Here is a 19,674-nt window from a genome sequence, read left to right as displayed (position 1 = left end):
GTGGTTTAGAAATTTGGACCTCTGTTTAAAATTTTACTACGTTATGAAACAATGAAAATTTAGTTGCATCCGACATTGATTCTGACAATTTAATTTTAAATGACACTGGCTACATTTCTCATTTCATTAACACGGGCAGGTCATCAGTATCTCTGCCACTGAGAAATGTCACCTGAGTGGACTTATCATTGATACAGCTGAATTAAGATTAAATGCATGTGTGTTTTCTGTGTGATTATAATTGATACATGTATGAAATTGGGGAAAATGTAATTAGGTATTATAAGTTTTCCTTTCTCCTTACATTTTCCTTTGCATTTATTATAATTATTTGCTTTTCTGATGTTTGCAATTCTGTCAAGGGTTAGGTGAATTCAGTGTAGTTTTCATTTGAATTTCCTGGAATGCTAAGAATCATGAATATTTTTCCCATAGATTTGTTGGTCAATTATATTTTTTCTTTTGAAGGAAGTCTGTTTAGTTCCATTAGCCCATTTATAGATTGGGAATTTTGGTGTGAAGTTTTTTGAGTTGTGTACATAAGTTATGTGTCTGGAAAATACAACAGTATTGCAAAAGAACTTTTATGACAATAAGCTCAAAACCTTATCTGTTGCTCATTTGGAAAAATAAAAACAGTGGAATAAAAAAATAAAAGGTAATGCCATTTGAAGGAGCTGTACATACCACACCAAGAGATAAAGCCACATGTATATGTGCAGTAGTACATTTCAGAGGCAATAGGTATTGTATTGGAGACTGCTTAGATGAGTTTTGACATTTTTTAACTAAGTTTTAAGAATCCAATTTCCGGATCAATAAATCAATACTGATATGGAAACATTCAATAGGAAAATATACCTGTCAATTTTTTGATATTAGTTGTCTTTGAGGAACAGGAATGCATCAGAATGGATTCATGCAGAAATAACCAGAACTCAAATTCCATAGAAAATAAATCAAATATTCTGCAAAATATCAGACATAAAACACCTCACTAATGTTATGTATTAATATAAGAGATGGGCATTATTTATAGTAATAAAAGGTAACACCAATGAGTTATTTTCTAAATGCCAGAACATATTCAAAGGAGAACAACACAGAAAACAATTACAAGCAGAATCTAAGAAGGCAGAGTTTGTCAAAGTGAGAATCGTTGAGGTGGGTGGACCACAGCTGTGAATACTCTACTTGGGAACATGTGAATTCAGTTTGAATGTGTACACCATGCTGGGTGCTATTTGTTGGTTTTATTTTTCCAACCCTCTTTTCTGTTTCAAAAGTTGTCCAAGTTAAAAAGAACCATAAAATCTAACACACACCTCAGAATTCCATCTCCTGGGTCAATAAGAAAACCCAAACCTGCAGTCTAACCCCTTTGTACCTTTCTGTTCTGTCCCTTTACCTGGCCACAAAGATCGGGAACCTGATCACCATTCTGTGTCTGCTGAACTCCCAACACCAATCCCCATAAGCTTCTTCCACTCCAACCTGCCATAAATTGACATCTGTCACGTCTCCTCCACACTCCCAGAGATGATTGTGCACATCCAAACTCACAGCAGAATCATTTTCTAAGTGGGATGCCTGACAGATGCCCTTTGTTTTTATTTTTGGACATATGAATGGTATGCTTCTGACTATGATGGTTCATGACCGGTCACCCCCTGCTTTAGTCAGTCATCATAATCCTTCAACTCTACGTGTTTTTGATTTCATGAACTTTATGATCAGCCTGTGGACTCCCCCAAGATGCATGACTTATTGTTTTGCAATCTACATACTTCAAAGATATGTAATTTTCTAATTTCTTTTATGAACCTCTCAAGTCCTTAATCTTGTCAGGTCTTATTTTCTAAAAATATATAAAAGTGTATTTTGTTGATTCCATTTCGGATTTTCTCCCTCTCTTGAAGTCAATTTTGTCTTACTCTAAAATTGTTTTTCCCATGCTGAGAAACCCATGATCAGGTTGTAAATATAAAGACTTCTCCCCCCAAGGATCTCTGAAATCTCATCGGCCTGTGTATTAAACAGTGGTCAAAATGGTCAATTTTTGTTATGTGTATTTTACCACAGTTGAAATTAAAAGAAGATGGATCTTTAAAAAAAATAAATAAATGAATTGAAAAGAATACACAAGCTTCCTCCTGAATAGAAGAGAGCCCCAAACCTTTGTGGACATTTTTTTAGATTTCTACTTCCTCCACTAACATTAGGAAGTCCTCGGAGGTTTGGGTGACATGGACCAATTTGGCTAATTATGAGCTCTGGGCTGGGAGCCTCCAAGGTCATATAATAATCAATCACCATCCTGTGGCTCCAGCTCTTCCTTCGATGCTCCAGTCCAGCTGTCCTCTACCTGCATCGGCCCCTCCCGTGCTCTTCTGCCCCACAAGGCTCCTGTTCACCTTACTCCCATCAATCCTGAGCCCAGAGCCTGAGACCTCACTGAGCACTGGGCGTGGGGTGGGGGGCCTTGGATCCTCTGCTCTTGGTCATGACCCAGGAAGGAGGCAGCTCTTCCCAGTAAGTGCTGAGGGAGGGGAGGGGTGGCGGAAGGACAGGTGGCAGCACTGTTTCCTCATCAGCAGATGCACAGGACAGCCCGTGTGGGTCCTAGGGGTGGACACAGACAGGCTGAATACCAGCTGCTGTGACTGAAGTGTAGGTACCTGGTGGTGGTGGAGGTGCCAAGTGTTTTGTTCAAAGGTTTCATTTCCTCCTACACTGTTTCTACTTGACCACAGCATCTTATCCATGTTGGTGGGAGACAGGTTCCTGTGAGCTGTTCAATAATCAGTCAAAAGGTCTGTGAGGGAGACGAGGATGAGAAGAACAGTAGCCGTCAATCATGAACCGATACTGAGGGCTTCCTAAACGGGAGGTGCTCATCTGTATTTTTTATGTGGCCTCTTTAATTTAATGTTCATAGTCTTCCCTGGTTATGTGTCCCCACAATATTATGGTTTTATTTTTATGTAACTTGTACTAAGTTGCTGGTAGAAAAAGTGCAGATGTAATTGGATTGAGCTGTGTGATTACAAACTCAGGGCAGGCTGCCATAAGAATCCCGGAGGTTCCCCTTTTCTTCTTCGTCATTTTTTTCTTTTTTGGTACTGGGGAGTGAATCCAGGGACACTTAACCACTGAGTCACATCCCCAGCCCTTTTTATGATTTATATTTAGAGAAAAGGCCTCACTGAGTTACTTAGGGCCTCACTAAGTTGCAGAGGCTGGCATTGAATTTGTGATCCTCCTGCCTCAGCCTCCCAAACCATTGGGATTACAGGTGTGTGCCACTGTGCCCCACCAGCTTCCCCTTTCATGCCCCACCAGCCATTCCACCATGTCACTCCAGGAAAAGACACCAGGCTCACTGTGCTCTTATGTTTGGGGATCACACAGGGGAGCAGTTGGTGGCACCCCTTGAGTCATTATAGGAAGGACAGCTGAGATCACAGGCAAAGATCACGGGAAGAGAAGTCACACCATCTCCAGAACAGACCCCTGCCTTCCCCCGCTGGAGAATATCCACTCAGCTGTTCACTCACTCTTAAGAGGAGAGCTGCAGTCTGCTGTGCATTTAGTCCTCCTTAGAAAACCAATCAGAGGTTTAAAGTATGCTTCAGATGTACCTGAGTTTACCTGGTTTAAAGGATAAACCTCTACTTAAAACCTCCAGATGACTGGGAAGCCATTTAGTACATCAGATTCAGAGTCAATCTGTCTGTTCCCTTGTGAAGCCTGTGGCATGGGGCCGATTGTTAACTACTATGATAGGGCATTATCATTTTAGTTGATTTATTGTTGATAAAACTGGATTGCATAAGGAAGAACAGATGTAGAGGCTCCACATTTAACATGATGTGCATATCAAATGATAGAGAAATAAAATTTAGATAATATTATTCTTAATGATAAGATTAGTCTTCATTCCATTTGACTAAAAGATTTTTTGAAGTTGCTATTTCTTATTTCCATAGCAAGATACAGTATTTTTGTCCTTATGTAAATAGATGCTAGATTTGTGGAAAGGAATACCCAACCTTCTTTTATCTGGAAAACCCCATTTCCTGTTACTGGCCTGCCCCACAAGAAGAATAGAAAATAAAAATCTGTGTAAATACTGAATAGATCTTGTTTGGTTTACAAAAAAATGACTGTCACCAGCATGTGCATGACACTCCTGGTGCTTTTCTATTTGCAGTGTCCTTTCTTTCTGAAATGTCCCAATAAAATGAGAGTAAACCAATAATAGCTTTTTTTTTTCTTTGTCTATCATGGGCACATAGTCTGTAAAATTTTGCTTAATTTACCTGCAGCATTAATTGAGTCAAAGACCACGGCAGACGTTTTCATGGGAATAAACAGGCACAAAGAGAAGGGGGCAGGGGACCTTCTGGGTTGGGCTGACCCATTTTGGGGTTTCACATCATTCCACTGACCTTTGATAGCTGTTTTTGTAAAAAACTTGATATTTCCATAATGATAGAATTCTTTATTTGATAAAATGAGTTGATGACCAAATGTTTACTAATTTCATTTAGGTACTACCCATGTTGGGGAGATGGGTAATCTTCTCCTAGTTTCCTTCCATTGAGCATTGTGAGGGCAGAGACAGAGAGATTAAAAGTGCAAATGGTTACACACATCAAACAGATGGTAATGTTGTCAGAAAAATGTACCCACTGAATTAATGGTAGCCATTTCTTTATGGGCATAGGTGTGCAAGAAAATGAAACCATGCAGAGATTAAACAACAACACTAACAACACAGGTGCTAATTCAAATCTCTGTAAAATATTAGTCCTGACGCACATGTTAATAATGTGCATTTTTTCATATATATATATATATATATATATATATATATATATATATATAGTGGTATTCTTGACAGTAGTAATAGATATTATCAACAGAGCACTTTCTAAATATCAGCAAATATTCTAAGAGAGTGTTTCTCAATCCAAGCATAATAAAGGACTATCTAGAGCTTCACAAGCTGATACTCTGATTAAATTGATTTCAGTCTAGCGTCTGAGTTTATGATATTTTAAAATATGAAAAACTTCTACTCTATGCAATTTAAAAATATTTTAAAATATCTTCTTAAAATAACGCCATAAGCTAGGTGATTATTTCCTCCAGTTTAGACATGAGCAAATGCCTCAGATATGTTCACATTACTTCCTGTTGCATTTTATCTGTTGCATTTTTCCTCAACTGCATCACCATGTGACCTGACAAAATAATAAATAGGAGTTGACCTCAAGTAGTAAGAAAATTACAATCTATGTATCAGAAAGTATTGATGTGGAAATCTATCAAATGGTATCAAAAGGATGAGACTCAAAATTCGATTCTGGATTTTCCCTGCTGTGGAGCCAAGTCTTCAACCAGACATGACAGGGTCTATTTATTTATTTATCTGTCTATTTCAGGGGTAGGGGGGAGTGGGTTCATTTTATTTATTTCTTAGTAACATGGGTCATGGTGGGAAAGAACAAAAGGGGTACTGGGAATTATGCCCCTTTAGGGAGAGGCTCAAGCTTCCCAGAATTTTGTCCCACCCACTTCCTGCACTTGGGCTTGGGGTGGGGAGGAGGAAGAGAGGTGGGGCGTGACTGATAAAGCAAACAGGCAGACAAAGGCCCTGATAGGTGGTAGGTTACACCTTGGGCTGTGGCTAGGCCCTAGGTAAGGCCAGGGGCTCCTTGGCATCCTGACCTGACCTCAGTCCTTTCCTCTCCTTTTTTGGCTTTGGCCTTGCCTTCGGTCTTGGGAGTACAGGACTTGGTCACCTGGATGGTCTCCTGGCCCTGGGCATCGTAGGGGCCTTCTTCAAGGTGCCTTGATGGGCTTTGGTGCCCATGTCCCCATCACCCTTTCCCCAGCCCTACCCACCCCACCCCAGCTCTCAAACTTGCATTTGCTGTCGGCTCCAAACTCCTTCCACTTGCAAAGCCCCCTGCACTGGATACACTGAGTCTGGGCCCCTCAGGTACCCTCGAGGAAACCCACGCTGCTGTCCTTACTGCTGGGGGTGCAGGGTCCTCAGGTGCACAGAGTGCACTTGGTCCCTGGGACACCCTTCTTCACTTTTATTTTTTCCATCATGGTTTAGCTCCCTCCTGCCTTCAGGCCCGGCAGCTCTGGTTATGCTTTGTCCACGACAGGATTTATGATCAGAAAAATAATTCAACAATATTTCCTGTCCACTTTAGAATACAGAATTGGGAAATAAGCCAAGGACTGCTTTCATCACTAGACATTTAACTAAGATGGCATGGAATTGATACAAGTAAATCCACATAAAATGAGAAAACTCAATGGCTCAATCTAACTTTAAGTTACCATTTAATCACTGACTAGTGAAGTGTAATTTCAGTAATGTCACATTTGTGGTTGGTGACAACTTTGGTTATGTGCATTAAACTTAAACACATTTGTCAAAACTTGAGTCCACCATAGGTAAGGATACAAATTGTATATAAATAAGTGTTGAAATATAAACAGAATTTTCATTCACGAAGATGGAAACCAGAAATTACGTGAAGTAGAAAAACTTCTGGAAATATTTGGCACAATGTTTTCTGATGTAGCTATCAATTTTCACTTAGTGCTCAGATAATATGGTCCTGAATCTTCCAAAAAAAATCTGTTTTGAATACTCTAAGCCCAAGTAATTTACAACATTGTCTTAGTACTTGGAGCCTGTTTATTGGTTTCTTTTTTTCCAACCCTATATTTTTCTTCAAAAGATGTTCCAGCTATAGAGAACCACAGAATCTAACACTTGCCTCAGACTTCCATCTCATGAGCCTCTCAGAAGACCCAGAACTTCAGACCATCCTCTTTGGACTACTCCTTATAATGTACCTGGTCACAGTGCTTGGGAACCTGCTCATCATCCTGGCTGTCGGCTCTGACCCCCACCTCCACACCCCCATGTACTTCTTCCTCTCCAACCTGTCCTTGGCTGACATCGGCTTCATCTCCACCACGGTCCCAAAGATGCTCGTGAACATCCAAACTCACAGCAGAGTCGTCTCCTATGTGGGCTGCCTGACACAGATGTCTTTGTTTCTCATTTTTGGATGTATGGATGACATGCTTCTGACTGTGATGGCCTATGACCGGTTTGTGGCCATCTGTCACCCCTTGCAATACTCGGTCATCATGAATCCTCGCTTCTGTGGCTTCTTAATTTTGGTGTCTTTTGGTTTTAGCCTTTTGGAATCCCAGTTGCACAATATGATTGCCTTACACTTCACCTTCTCCAATAATGTGGAAATTGCTAATTTCTTCTGTGAACCTTCTCAGGTCCTTAATCTTGCCTGTTTTGATACCCTTACAAAAAATATAGTCACATATTTTGTTGGTGCCATCTATGGCTTCCTTCCTGTCTTAGGGATCTTTTTCTCTTACTATAAAATTGTTTCCTCCATTCTGAGGATCCCTTCCTCAGGGGGGAGGTACAAAGCCTTCTCCACCTGTGGCTCTCACCTGGCAGTTGTTGGCTTGTTTTATGGAACTGCCATTGGAGTGTACCTTGCTTCAGCTGTATCCAGCTCTCCTAGAAAGATGGCTGTGTTCTCACTGATGTATGCTGTGGTCATCCCCTTGCTGAATCCCTTCATTTACAGCCTCAGGAACAGGGACATTAAACGTTCCCTGAGACGGTTACAGAGCAGAGCAATGTAGTCTCTGTATTTTCTCCATCCTTTTATGATTAGTTCAAAACCTCAAACTCCTCTGTGGACTCTACCTTCTTATATACATGCTCCTATAACTCATGGCTATCTTCCCATACCATGTTTCACACCAGCATATGATTTCATTATTAATTGAACTGCATAAGAATTCTGAATCCCTTTTTTTAAAAACATAAATCTCACATCTAAGTAAATGTACCCAGGTAGCCTCTGTCCTTTCTGAGCAATGACCCTGGCCTCCATGTGCTGCTAAACTCTAATTTTTTTTATATTCAAAAGTTATATCCTTTTTCTAAATCTATGTATATTTTCTCTAAAACGTGTCTCAGAGATATCCCATTAGGCAGGTTTGTCTAGTGACAATAGTAATCCTTCTCAAGTTGTCTTTTATTGGATCAGCCTGGGGAGCATAAAATCACTGATTACTGGGTCTCATCACCTGATACACAAGAGGGGAGGAGTTTGTGACGCTGCAGAGAAGGGCAGATGTGGTTCCTAAAGGGGTCAATGTCAGACGGGCTAGAAAAGCCCCCATTGCAGTAGCACGTGTGTGTGTGGGGGTTATCCATCATCTCCTTTAATTCCATTCTCCAGATCCTCTTCTGTAATAAGGTTTGTTCGATCTACATGTACAATGTTTTAACGAAGAAACAGGTGAATCTTCTTGGTTGGACCAAGAATCCCAAAAAGCACAAGTATGTGCCCCTTAATGACATTGTCTCCAGCCTCCCTGAACACCTCCTGGAGTCACTGAACCTCTGGGAACACCATGTCGATGACCAGGCTGTCTCAATGCTGCAACCCATTGGGAAAAAGAGGCCCAAACATCACTGGGCTGAGTGACCTTCCGTTTTCATCTCTCCATGGTCCCCAGCACAAGACAGCGGGGGCAGAAGCATTCCATTCCCTGAGCATCTGAGCAAAATGTGCAGAGAGAAAGACAGATGTGTCGTGCCCGGTGTCATATGAATCTCAAACCATTTCTGAAAGATGAGTATTTCAGTCGGTTACTCAGCATGGCATGTTATTACTTATCACCAACTTTAATCATAGTTACCACTTACTGAAAGCCGAGTCTAAGCCCATCGCTGCTAATCAAATATATTCCTTATAATAAGCCTGAAAAAAACCCCACATTTTTAAGAGTCCTTGTGAGATGGTTACTCATACTGTACTATTGATCTTATGCAAGAGAAAACTGAGTCCAAAGAGAGGTGAGTGACTTGTTCAGCAAGAGGAATAGCTGAGATGTGATCCCAGGGAAATTTTTAAAGTTTGAAATCTGTGCACTTTTCATGAGTTGATTTTATTGGCACATAATTGAAAAAATAAACCCACTGTCCATCAACACCATGCGCTTAGCATTATGCTGGGTCTTCAACAACTGTCTCTCTGCTCTGATCTAGCCCTCTGCAGTTACCTTTTCATGCTGAGGGGGGACACTTGAAATTACTACTCTGCTTTCCTTCTGGTTTTGTTTTAATAAACTTTTGCCCATGGTCACAGAACTTCACTACATTAAAAATTCATTATATTCACACCCCTAAGCCTCAGCGTTTTAGAGGGCCCTCCAGTTCCTTTGTGACCTGGCTTTCCCACTTTCTCTCTGTCCTGCCTAATAAAATTGTCTGCATTCGGTTCTCTCCATTTAATGAACTAGATCGTTTCTATTTCTTGGGTGAAAACAAGGCAAATCACAACATAGGGAGGGGAGAAAGGTACGTTGTGAGATGCCTGCAATTGTGACATTTAAATGTGTTCAAGAAAGCAGGCTAGTTCTGTATGTATGGCTTTGCTCAGGTGTCCAGCTGAGGAGTCACAGGTGACCTCATATTTCTGGTTGCTGTGTGACTCTAGAATTATTAAGTCAAGAATTTCATCATAAACCAAACAAACTTTTACTTCTTTCTCTTTAAATTGATATTAGTCCAGGTCACCAACCAAAGCAAGGTACCTGTTCTCCTACTCATTTGGTAGCCAAAGTCCCTGGAAAATACAATAACAATATTGCCTTCTTATGTTGCATGGTAGACTCTCCACATGGGTAATCCCTATTTTATTTAATGAATTAGGAGAGTTTCAGGAAGTATTAACACCTTTCTTGGGAAAAATCTTTAAATTTCACACCAACTGCCTAAAAGTAATGTGACAGTCTTTGAATGGGATGGAGAATATAGAAAATAGAGGGTTGGAGTGAGAGGCATTTCCTCAATCATACATTGGCTCTTCAAACTGAGAATTTCGGCAACTTCCAACTCCTCTCTGAGCCTCAGATCCCTCAGGAGTAAATTAACTGTAACAATATATTTCTTCAAATGATTATATGTAAGTATGTCATGAGCCAGTCAAACCACAGTTCCCCATCGATGATAGCTCCTAGTATTATATTAAAGGATTTATTTTGAAATGTATATTCCTAGAATTTACACGTAATATGATATTAGAAATTGTGTGACTTGGAACATGATACAAAACATGTTTTTTATTAAATAATCTGAACATCAGGCATTGCCAATGTGGCCCTACTCCTGCTGTTAGGTTATGTGGTTCTGCCAAATTTACCACTAGCATGTATTCATGTACATATCAATAGAACCCTTTCTACCATATTCAACTTGAAGGGGTATGCACTCAGGTTTCATTACATTGGTCAATGAATAACTGTTTTTTCTTTATGAGTCATGAGGGCCTTATGGGAAGACTACAGACAATTTCAAAAGACCATGATCCCAGTATAACCTGTTTTATCAACTTCAATCAAGACAGACAGCTCTATATTTTATTAAAGGCTTAATTAGATGATAAACACATGCAAAATGTAAAATGAGAGGAGCACCTTCCTGAGAAAAACTCAGCAGCTACTGGACACAGAATGATGAGTATTTAACTTAATATTGTCCTGATACCTAGTGGCTGGAAAAGAACCAAGGAGTCTCTTTTTGATTTCAGGCCAAAGACAGCATAGCGAAATCTATGTCAATACCCGCTACAGAAGAGAGGTTTTTATGTCAGTCTGCCAGTTAGTTCTTCTGCAGAAAACTTTCTGATGGACTGGTGTCTTTGTGGGTCGTGGGCCATACTGAGAGGGACAGCTCCACCTTCTTGGGGTACTTAGGAACTAGTGCAGTGATGGAAGGATAGGCCTGGTCCTCCCTTGTTCTGTCACCTCTTGTGCACACTGACAAGCCAGCTTCTGTGTTCTGAGATTCTCCATCAGAGACTCCATCCCTTGTGGCTAGGAATTAGGAGAGGCCTCTGGCCACCATCCTGCAAGAACCTGAATCCTTCCCACAGCTGCATGAAGTACCTGTGCAGCAGATCCTCAGCTGTGATGCCACGAGATGACTGAAACCCCAGCTGGCACCTCAGCTGCAGTCTTCTAAGATGTTCTGACATAACAGTGGGGTGGAAAGTTTCCAAAAGTCTTTGTAAAGACCAATAGTTTCTAATATGCAATCCTGCATCAAATTAACAGACAAAATCAGAATCAGACTCTTATCCGTGTTACCAAAAAAATTATATATGTATACATGCATATAACACAATTGTATCAATTTCACATAGTTTTAACAAAAATTGAAAATAACAAATACTAACAAGGATATGAAGATATTAGAACCTATGCACAGTAGGATGTAAAATGTGCTCAGCTATTCTTCAAAAAGTTAAGCATACAATGACCATATAACCCAGAAGTTCAACTCTGAGATTGTTACTACAATAATTAAAACAAGGATAGGCATTTGCTTGCTTAACAACTAGGGTAGGTTCTGAAAAAAGTTTGCTAGATTTTGTTATTGCACAGGATCATTGAGCATACTCAAACTAAAATTGGGAGGAGGTCACTGTATGCAGGCTCTCATGAATAAAGTGTCATCATATAGCATAGACTATTCCAACAAATGTGCATAACTATCCAAGGCAGCACTCTCATAACATCCAAAATATGGCAATTAACCAACTGTCCAAAAACATTCAAACAGCTAATACATGCAGTAGAATACTGTTCAGCCAAAACAAGGGGTGGTAAAGGTAACATTACCAAAGAGTCCAAATAAATGAGGAAAAGAAGAAAGAAGGAAATGAAGAAGAGGAGAAAGAAAGAAAGAAGAAAGAAGAAAACTGGAAGAATGAAAGGGAAAAGCAAGGATCACAAATAATGTAACAATATTACAGAGGCATTTATCACGCATTCTGTCACCATGAATCCAAAGGACAAATCACTTTCAGAGCTGGATTTCAGTTTTCATATTGAAAGTGCAATCATTCTTACAAAAAGGAGGCCAGCAAATCTAGGCGTGTGGGCTCACGTTCCCTGTTACTGTGAATTTCAAGCTCAGTCTCTTTTCAGAAAGTGTGTGAATTTGAAAGAACTTCCCCCAAGCAATGTTTTCAGTATTAAATAAAGCCACACATGTAAAGGACAAACACACTCTGAGTATTGTAAGCACTTGGCTGTGATGGTTTTCATTCATTTTCTTCCAGGGAAAACAGGGATACAACTAAATTGAGGTCAAGAAACTTAAAGCAATAATTTTTGAGGAATCCATCTCAGCATGGGATAAAGTGCTTGCTGTCATGTTGGAATCGCAGCAAGGCCTGTTAGACAATGCCACAGTCCGGCTCGGCAAAATAACCGAGAGGTGACAAGCAACTTGAAGGTTGAAAAGGGAACGATTTTATTGCGAGTGAACTCAGCAGGAACTGAGGGAGAACTCAAAGTAGCGGGCTCCTAAGGTAGTGGAACCGCCTTATTGCAGGACAGCAGAGGTATATATACCTAACTGATTACACACAGCTTGACTCAATTAACATCATCTAGATACAGCAGTCAGCCAATAAGGAATCCTCACCATCTTAATGGCTTGCTGGCGTTGCCTCACAAACCACTCCTCCTGGCAAACTGACAGGCGCCATCTTGACTTGATTTGCATCCCCAACAAGACAACATAACACACTCGAGACTTCATGAACCATGGACAGGGAAGAGAAAAAAGAAATAAATATCTGGAAAAGGAAAGTCATTAGGGCTTTGGGAATACAAGAAATTAAGCATGAAATTTAGGGTAGAAAAAGAGTTAAGCTATTGTAATCCAGTACATTTTCCCTCAGGGGACACAACATTCCCTGAGTTCTGAGGTCAGTGATCATCAAGGCCTAGAAGCTGCTCTATTGAGCAGTCTCCTCAGGGCCCCCTTCACATCCAAATAATTTACTGGAATCGTATCAATCTTGGGATACTAGATAATGATATATCTCCTTAAAGATTCTTACCATGTCCACGCATTTTCTAATCAATCCTAAGGGACTACAAGAAAATATCATTAAAAAGGAATATGTTGAAAGTTTCAGAGTGAAGGACCAAGTTCTGGCCCACACAACTAAAACTTCAGAAGCTAATATTAAAAAGAATTCTGTCTGCAAAGCTAGTAGTTGGATCTATTAATACGAAAATAAAAGTTTAAAGTTATAATTCTGTGTCAATACACTAAAAGCTGTCTTGATCAATATATTTAATTACATCTTCTCAAGCACCCTCTTAGATAAGTACTTTTCCCTACAAATATGTATGTGAGGAAGTTATAGAAAATGAGTTTTGTATCATACTTAGAATCACACGCTTGATATAAGGGTACATTTAAATTCACAAAATTCTCAGGTTTCAAAATGGACTTATTTAAACAGATAATAGAAATACCTTTCAATAAGAAACCCTTTGCCTTTTCTTCAAATGAATCACCTACAATAATGTCAAATCCTGGGTCCATAAGCTCTGCGTCACTTCACCTGCTCCTGTATAATCTGAGCATTAGAGAGGAGCTGAAGAAAAGTCTAGAACATGGAGCAAATGGCAGTCAAGGCTCTCCAGGAATCAATTCCCCACAGACACACCAATTTGAGCAGCTATTTGCACACCAAGGTGCCCTCCCTGGAGATGAGGGGAGAACATAAGACAATTTGGACCATAGCACAACTCTTAGCTACCAAAGGTCTCAAATATTGAGCTGGTTTTTGGATAGTTAATGATATTTAAATGCCACAGTCTTGTACTGTCTGTATTTGGTCCTTCGATCATGGGTTGCCACAGCACTCTTAGCTCAACTTGCTGAGATAATTCCTATATACTCTTTACCCATCTTCAGATTTCTTTGTACTTTCAGTTCTTGGACATTTAATGTAGGTGTCTCCTGATTGCATTTTTTCTAATGTGTAAAGTAAGATTTATGTAAATAGTGAGATCAGTTGAATCTTGTATATTCTCTCCATGTAGCTTTCTCACTGAAAAACCCTCTGTGCTATGGAAGTGAGATTTAGTTATCCTTTACTTACATGAAGAATATTGTAGAATATGCATACCTGGGTTGTATATGGAGGAAAGGATATTGTTAGGAGATGGCATGAGTGGATAAATTATGGAGTTTCTGTGAGAAAAATCAAATGGCAGATACAGAGTACAAACAGGGATGGAAGAATCAGTGTTGAGACATTTGTAATGATTAGGCCATAGCAAAAGTGTTTTCCTGTTGATGACATGTCATCATGGGCGGCAGGGATAACATACTGAGGTTACTGCCAAAGCAGAAAGAATTTACAGGGCATGGCATACAAAAACAATGGTAGCTATTTGGTATAATAAAATGTTGTATGTATTTTGTTTTGATTTCATTCTGCCTCCTATGGTTACTATTCTGATGAAAAAGTTAACCCAGAATTTCTGGCATTCCTTTTTAGAAATTTAGTTAAGAAAATTTTGTCTTCATTTCCTTATACTTGTTTTTATAGAAAAGATCACTATCTATTTTTATTCTCTAACTCTTCAATTAGGGAACTATAATTCCCCCAAATTATTCAATAATAAAAATAAAACCTACATATGTCTTCTCTCAGGAGTAGAATGTCAAGCAGACTGGTGAGGTATAGCAATACTGGATATTCATCTGTAAATATATCATTAACATTTCTTGTGTGATATTGTGGAAATTAGTGGAATCTTGATGAGACACATGTAATCAGATATTTGGTCAAATATTATTTGGGCTATGTGTGTTTGAAAGGGTTTAATATTTATTTCTTGGGATTAACATTTTCATTGATTGATCAAAGCTAAATTGCCCTTTTGTATTAGTATGAGTCTGTTGCTCTCACAAGATGCCTGATATTGGAAAACTTATGAAGAAAAGAAGTTTATTTAGCTTGCAATTTGGGATTTGGACATTCAAAATAACATGGTGACACCTCTAATGAGGGACTCATGACAAATTGGCTTATTATGGTGTTAACATGTGATAGGAAGAAAACACAGGGCAAAGCAGGAAGCCACAGAATAAGAAAGGATGATTTTTTTTTTCTTTTAAGAAAATGTGTCATACCACCCCTGAATCCTCACTCACTTGGACACCTGAATAATCATATACATTTAAAATAAGCTTTATATATTCATCACTTTTAAAAATATTCCAATTTCAGACAATTCACAGACAGTATCTTTTTCCGCATATTACAATTTATCACTCTGGGTCCCATAAGAATACAAACAAATCTAAATATTTTAATGGAGAGAGAGGAAAAGGGGCCTAGTGACATATACTGGTTTTTCAAACTAATGAAATTACTGATTGTGGTGTTGTTATAGTTAAAGCTTCGTCCCGGGTTTTCATAAACTGACTTCCAGACCAATTACGTATAATCGAATCAAGCCTTTATTGAAGCACACCAGTGGTGACTGACCAGAACATGAAGCTGTTCCCCTGATCAGCCCCGAACAATTGCAAGGGCACTCCTTATAAGCCTGAAAACCGCAAAAGGGATGTTCAGGGGGTCTAGCCAATGCAAGCCAGCCAGGTTACAGAAGCGGGACAGAACAGTCAAGCGGAGGGAAGCCTAAAAAGTCAGTTAGCCCAGTCACCCCAGTTACAGAAACAGAGCCCCGTTACCCTAGTTACAGAAACAGTGCCCCATTAGGTAGTTCCGTATTCTTAAAGGTTTCTATAGCAAAAGGAAAAGAACATCTTGCTCCAGTCATGACTCTTCTACTTGGCCTGGTTGTTTACAGGATGAAGTCGTATAACAAAATGGAGTCACATTTGCTCCCACTATCACAGTGTAACCAGTGTGACCACCGAACAAGGTGGAAGGTGGAGAAGTGATTCCAAGAGTCCCCAGTCAGCCTGAGAACACAACTACAGAAGGGTGGGACTGGAGGGGAGAGTCACTCTCTTAGACCAGTGCATGACAAGCTCCGTGGGGTTGATGGGCTATGCGTTTAAGGAAGAGATTTCAAGAAAACCCACCTTTCCTGGTGCTCTGACTTACCCTTTTGAGCTTGATCCCTGTCGCGAAGGGGCAAAATTGCGACATTTGCAGTCGAGGGGGAGAAATAAAGAATGTCCACATGTCTCTGCCCTTTTCAATGCTTTATTCACTCAAAGCACTCAATGCAGTTTCACTCTATAGGTTCTTAATCAAGAAAACGACAGTCCTTAATGCTAGGCACTGCCATAGGCATAATCAGTCCACAGCAGACAATTCTAGATTAATTCTAAGCACTGCAGACACCTTAATCATGACAGGCTCATGACAGACACTCCCTCTGCACGCTGAGCTCAAAAGTCTCAGGCCTTAGGCTTTACGTCCAGCAGATGCACACTCGGTGATCAGGTCCGGAACCAAGGGAGGCTTCTCCTGGCGTGGAGTGGACGACTGGTTGGGGAGAGGGTCATAGGGAGAAGCTGCGGCTCTCACTAAGGTCCAGGCCAGGTGGTAGAGTTGGAGGGCAGTGAGGATCACACAGAGGATCAGGAAGGATGACAAGTGTTGGGATGTCAGGACCTCATCAGGCTCTGCAGTTCCTGTGCTTCCTTGTTTCGGCTGGATGAATCCTTGTCCATTAACTCTATTATTTATACTAAATTTTCGGGCTTTTAACCCCCCCACCCCACTTTCAATTCTTATCAGCTGCCACTGGATTTCAGAAACATCTGGTCTGGTGGTCTCCACTAGGGCCTTCTCTCCTTTCCCTCCTATCAGGCGAGGACAGCCTGCCAGAGCTTCACTCTGTTGATCAGGGAGAGGGGGAGTGACTTGTCTGAGGGCCACACTGGAGGGCTCTGTTAGATGTGCCTGGTGAGACTGCAGGTTTCAAACTGGAGTTTTTAAAATGGAGTTGCTTAGGCTCAAGCCTAAGGCCATCCTGACAATCCTTTAGGAACCAGCATATGAACCTTCACAGAAGATTCTTCTAAACATTTAATTAGTCAGATCCGTATTAATGGGAATCTATAAACATGAGACCGAATCAAAAAATTTTTTAACTTCTCTTACAATGAAAGTCAAACTGGAGACCAGTGATCTGACCCCGAGATGTAACATGCCTCAATTCATACTTAGATGTAATTTTGTTTTAAAATATTTTTCTTAGTTGTAGATGGACACAATATATATATATATATATATATATATATATATACACACACAAAAAAAAAACACATGTGTTGCTCATATATAAATGTGTTGCTCAGCCTCCAACCCTGTGCCTCCCATGTGCAAGGCAAGTGCTCTACCACTGAGCCACAACCCAACCCCTTTGGATAAAATTTTTAAAGAAAATTCACAAGAACTTTAAAGAACACCAATTGTAACTGTGTGAAAATAGAGTTTAGCATTTTACCTGGAGTCCAGTGTATTGCTGAGAAGGAACGCGGCTGCCAATTTTGATGTTAACAATGAAAAAGGATCCAAGGAAAATCGTGAAATTGAATTAAAGACACCCCAATAAAACAGTATTCAGACATGAAATATGAAGTGAGCACCAACTAAGAAAACACAAAAATAGTGATTCCACATTGAAGCATCTGAAGTCCTAGATTGAGTTTCTGATCAACACTAAGAGGGAAAACATAATGAGATTAGAGAGTCCTGCTGTGCAGCCTCCACAAGGCACTTTTAATATCCCTGTTCCTCAGACTGTAGATGAAGGGGTTCAGCATGGGGCTGACCACAGTGTACATCACTGAGGCCACTACCACATCTTTCTTGGGGGAGGATGACACAGATGAATGAAGGTACCCTGCAAGGCCTGTTCCATAAAACAAGCAAACAACTGAGAGGTGAGAGCCACAGGTTGAAAAGGCTTTGTACTTTCCACCTGAGGAAGGGATCTTTAGGATGGAGGAAACAATCTTATAATAAGAGAAAAGGATCCCTGAGACAGGAAAAAATCCAAAGATGGCACTAGTAAAATACATGACTATAGTATTGGTTAATGTATTAGCACAGGGAAAATTAAGTAGTTGAGATGGATCACAGAAGAAATTACCGATTTCCACATCCTTGAAGTAGTTGAGTTGTAAAGCAACCAAATTGTGCAGCTGGGAGTCCAAAAGACTAACCAGAAAAGGCAGAAAAACTAAGAAGCCACAGAGGCGAGGGTTCATGATGACCATATACTGCAAGGGGTGACAGATGGCCACAAACCGGTCATAGGCCATCACAGTCAGAAGCATGTCATCCATACATCCAAAAATGCTAAATAGAGACATCTGTGTCAGGCAGCCCACATAGGAGATGGCTCTGCTGTGGGTTTGGATGTTCACGAGCAGTTTTGGGACCGTAGTGGAGATGAAACCAATGTCAGCCAAGGACAGGTTGGAGAGGAAGAAGTACATGGGGGTGTGGAGGTGGGGGTCAGAGCTGATGGCCAGGATGATGAGCAGGTTCCCAAGCACTGTGACCAGGTACATGGACAGGAACAGTCCAAAGAGGAGGGGCTGTAGGTCTGGGTCCTCTGAGAGGCCCAGGAGATGGAATTCTGAGACACCTGTTAGATTTTGTTCTTCCATATTCCTTGTACACCTTGGGTAAAAGGAAAATGGTTGAAAAATGAAACAAGTAGTTACTCAGAACTCTATATATTTTGAATTAACCTTTGATAGCCATAAACTATTAGCAACATTTCTCAGTTGTAATAAACCTCATCTTAGAATTATTCATACTTCAGAAATGCTCAACTGAACAGATTTCAAAATCAAACAATATTAGAGATTAAAAATACCTATCTCAGTAAAATAATGCCTACTCATTTAAGAAAAAGATATAACAATATTTTTGTGCATTAAAAAAGTCTTTTTAATTAAATAAATTAAGAAGCACTATGACACTTCTCAAAAGAAGAAATAAAAATGGCCAAAAATTGCAAATAAACATATGAAAACATGTTCAATATCCCTAGCAATCAGATAAATCCTAAAACAGCTTCCATGAAATTTTTCCTCATTCCAGTTAGAAAGGCAGTTATCAAGAATACAAAATATAATAAACACTGGCAAGGATGTGAGGGAAAATGTTCACTTATGTGTTGTTGATGGGACAGCAAATTAGTACAACCACTATGAAGAGTGATAGAGTTTCCTCAAGTGTAGGTATGAGGCTGGGGATATGGCTTAGTGATAGAGTGCTTGCCTAGCATGCCCAAAGGTCAGGTTCAATATCCAGCAATTCAAAAAATAAAAATAAAACAGAATGAAATCACCACACGACCCATCTCTCCTACTCCTTAGTATTTATCCAAAATAACTAAAATCAGCATACTATAATGATACAGCCCCATCAATGTTTATAGCACTGTAACTCACAATCACCAACATATGGAACCAGCCCATCTGGATTACTAAGAAGGATGCATTTCCTACTACTGTGGGTGAGATATCTACGAAAACTAGAAGCAGTTTGGGTGGAAAGCACATTTTGAATAAGATTTCTGCTACCCCCGCCACAACCAAAACATACACTTCACATTCTTCATAGCAGAAACTTTGCATGTCGCTCACCTGGCCTGACACTGAAGACATGGAAGATACTGAAGCTATCTGTCCAGGTGAGATCAAGGAGGACAGTTGGAATTACTAATGAACATGTTTGTCCTCATTATGAGGAAACAGCACTTCCCAGGGTC

General features: G+C 40.0%; 2 protein-coding genes and 1 pseudogene across 2 annotated transcripts; 1 reads left to right on the top strand and 2 right to left on the bottom strand.

Moving 5' to 3' along the window:
* Nucleotides 1-5,702: 5,702 nt before the first annotated feature.
* Nucleotides 5,703-6,440, bottom strand: LOC143401158 (midkine pseudogene; annotated as a pseudogene).
* Nucleotides 6,441-6,747: 307 nt separating this feature from the next.
* LOC143410854 (olfactory receptor 7E178-like) lies at nt 6,748-7,713 on the top strand. Its single transcript, XM_076871598.2, has one exon. The coding sequence runs from the start codon at nt 6,826-6,828 to the stop codon at nt 7,711-7,713; it is 888 nt and encodes a 295-aa protein (XP_076727713.1). The 5' UTR covers nt 6,748-6,825.
* Nucleotides 7,714-17,629: 9,916 nt separating this feature from the next.
* On the bottom strand, nt 17,630-18,617 carry LOC143410847 (olfactory receptor 7E24-like). Its single transcript, XM_076871587.2, has one exon. It carries the CDS (start codon nt 18,560-18,562, stop codon nt 17,630-17,632), a length of 933 nt encoding a protein of 310 aa, XP_076727702.1. The 5' UTR covers nt 18,563-18,617.
* Nucleotides 18,618-19,674: the final 1,057 nt, after the last annotated feature.

This window comes from Callospermophilus lateralis, chromosome 1 (genome assembly GCF_048772815.1).
Source record: "Callospermophilus lateralis isolate mCalLat2 chromosome 1, mCalLat2.hap1, whole genome shotgun sequence".
NCBI classification, from domain to species: domain Eukaryota; kingdom Metazoa; phylum Chordata; class Mammalia; order Rodentia; family Sciuridae; genus Callospermophilus; species Callospermophilus lateralis.
Note: the sequence above shows the minus strand (reverse complement) of the source record. Positions and strands in the feature narration are given on the sequence as shown.

Coding starts and splice junctions, on each gene's coding strand:
- LOC143410854 (XM_076871598.2), top strand. CDS start 6,826: ATGAGCCTCTCAGAAGACCCAGAACTTCAGACCATCCTCTTTGGACTA.
- LOC143410847 (XM_076871587.2), bottom strand. CDS start 18,562: ATGGAAGAACAAAATCTAACAGGTGTCTCAGAATTCCATCTCCTGGGC.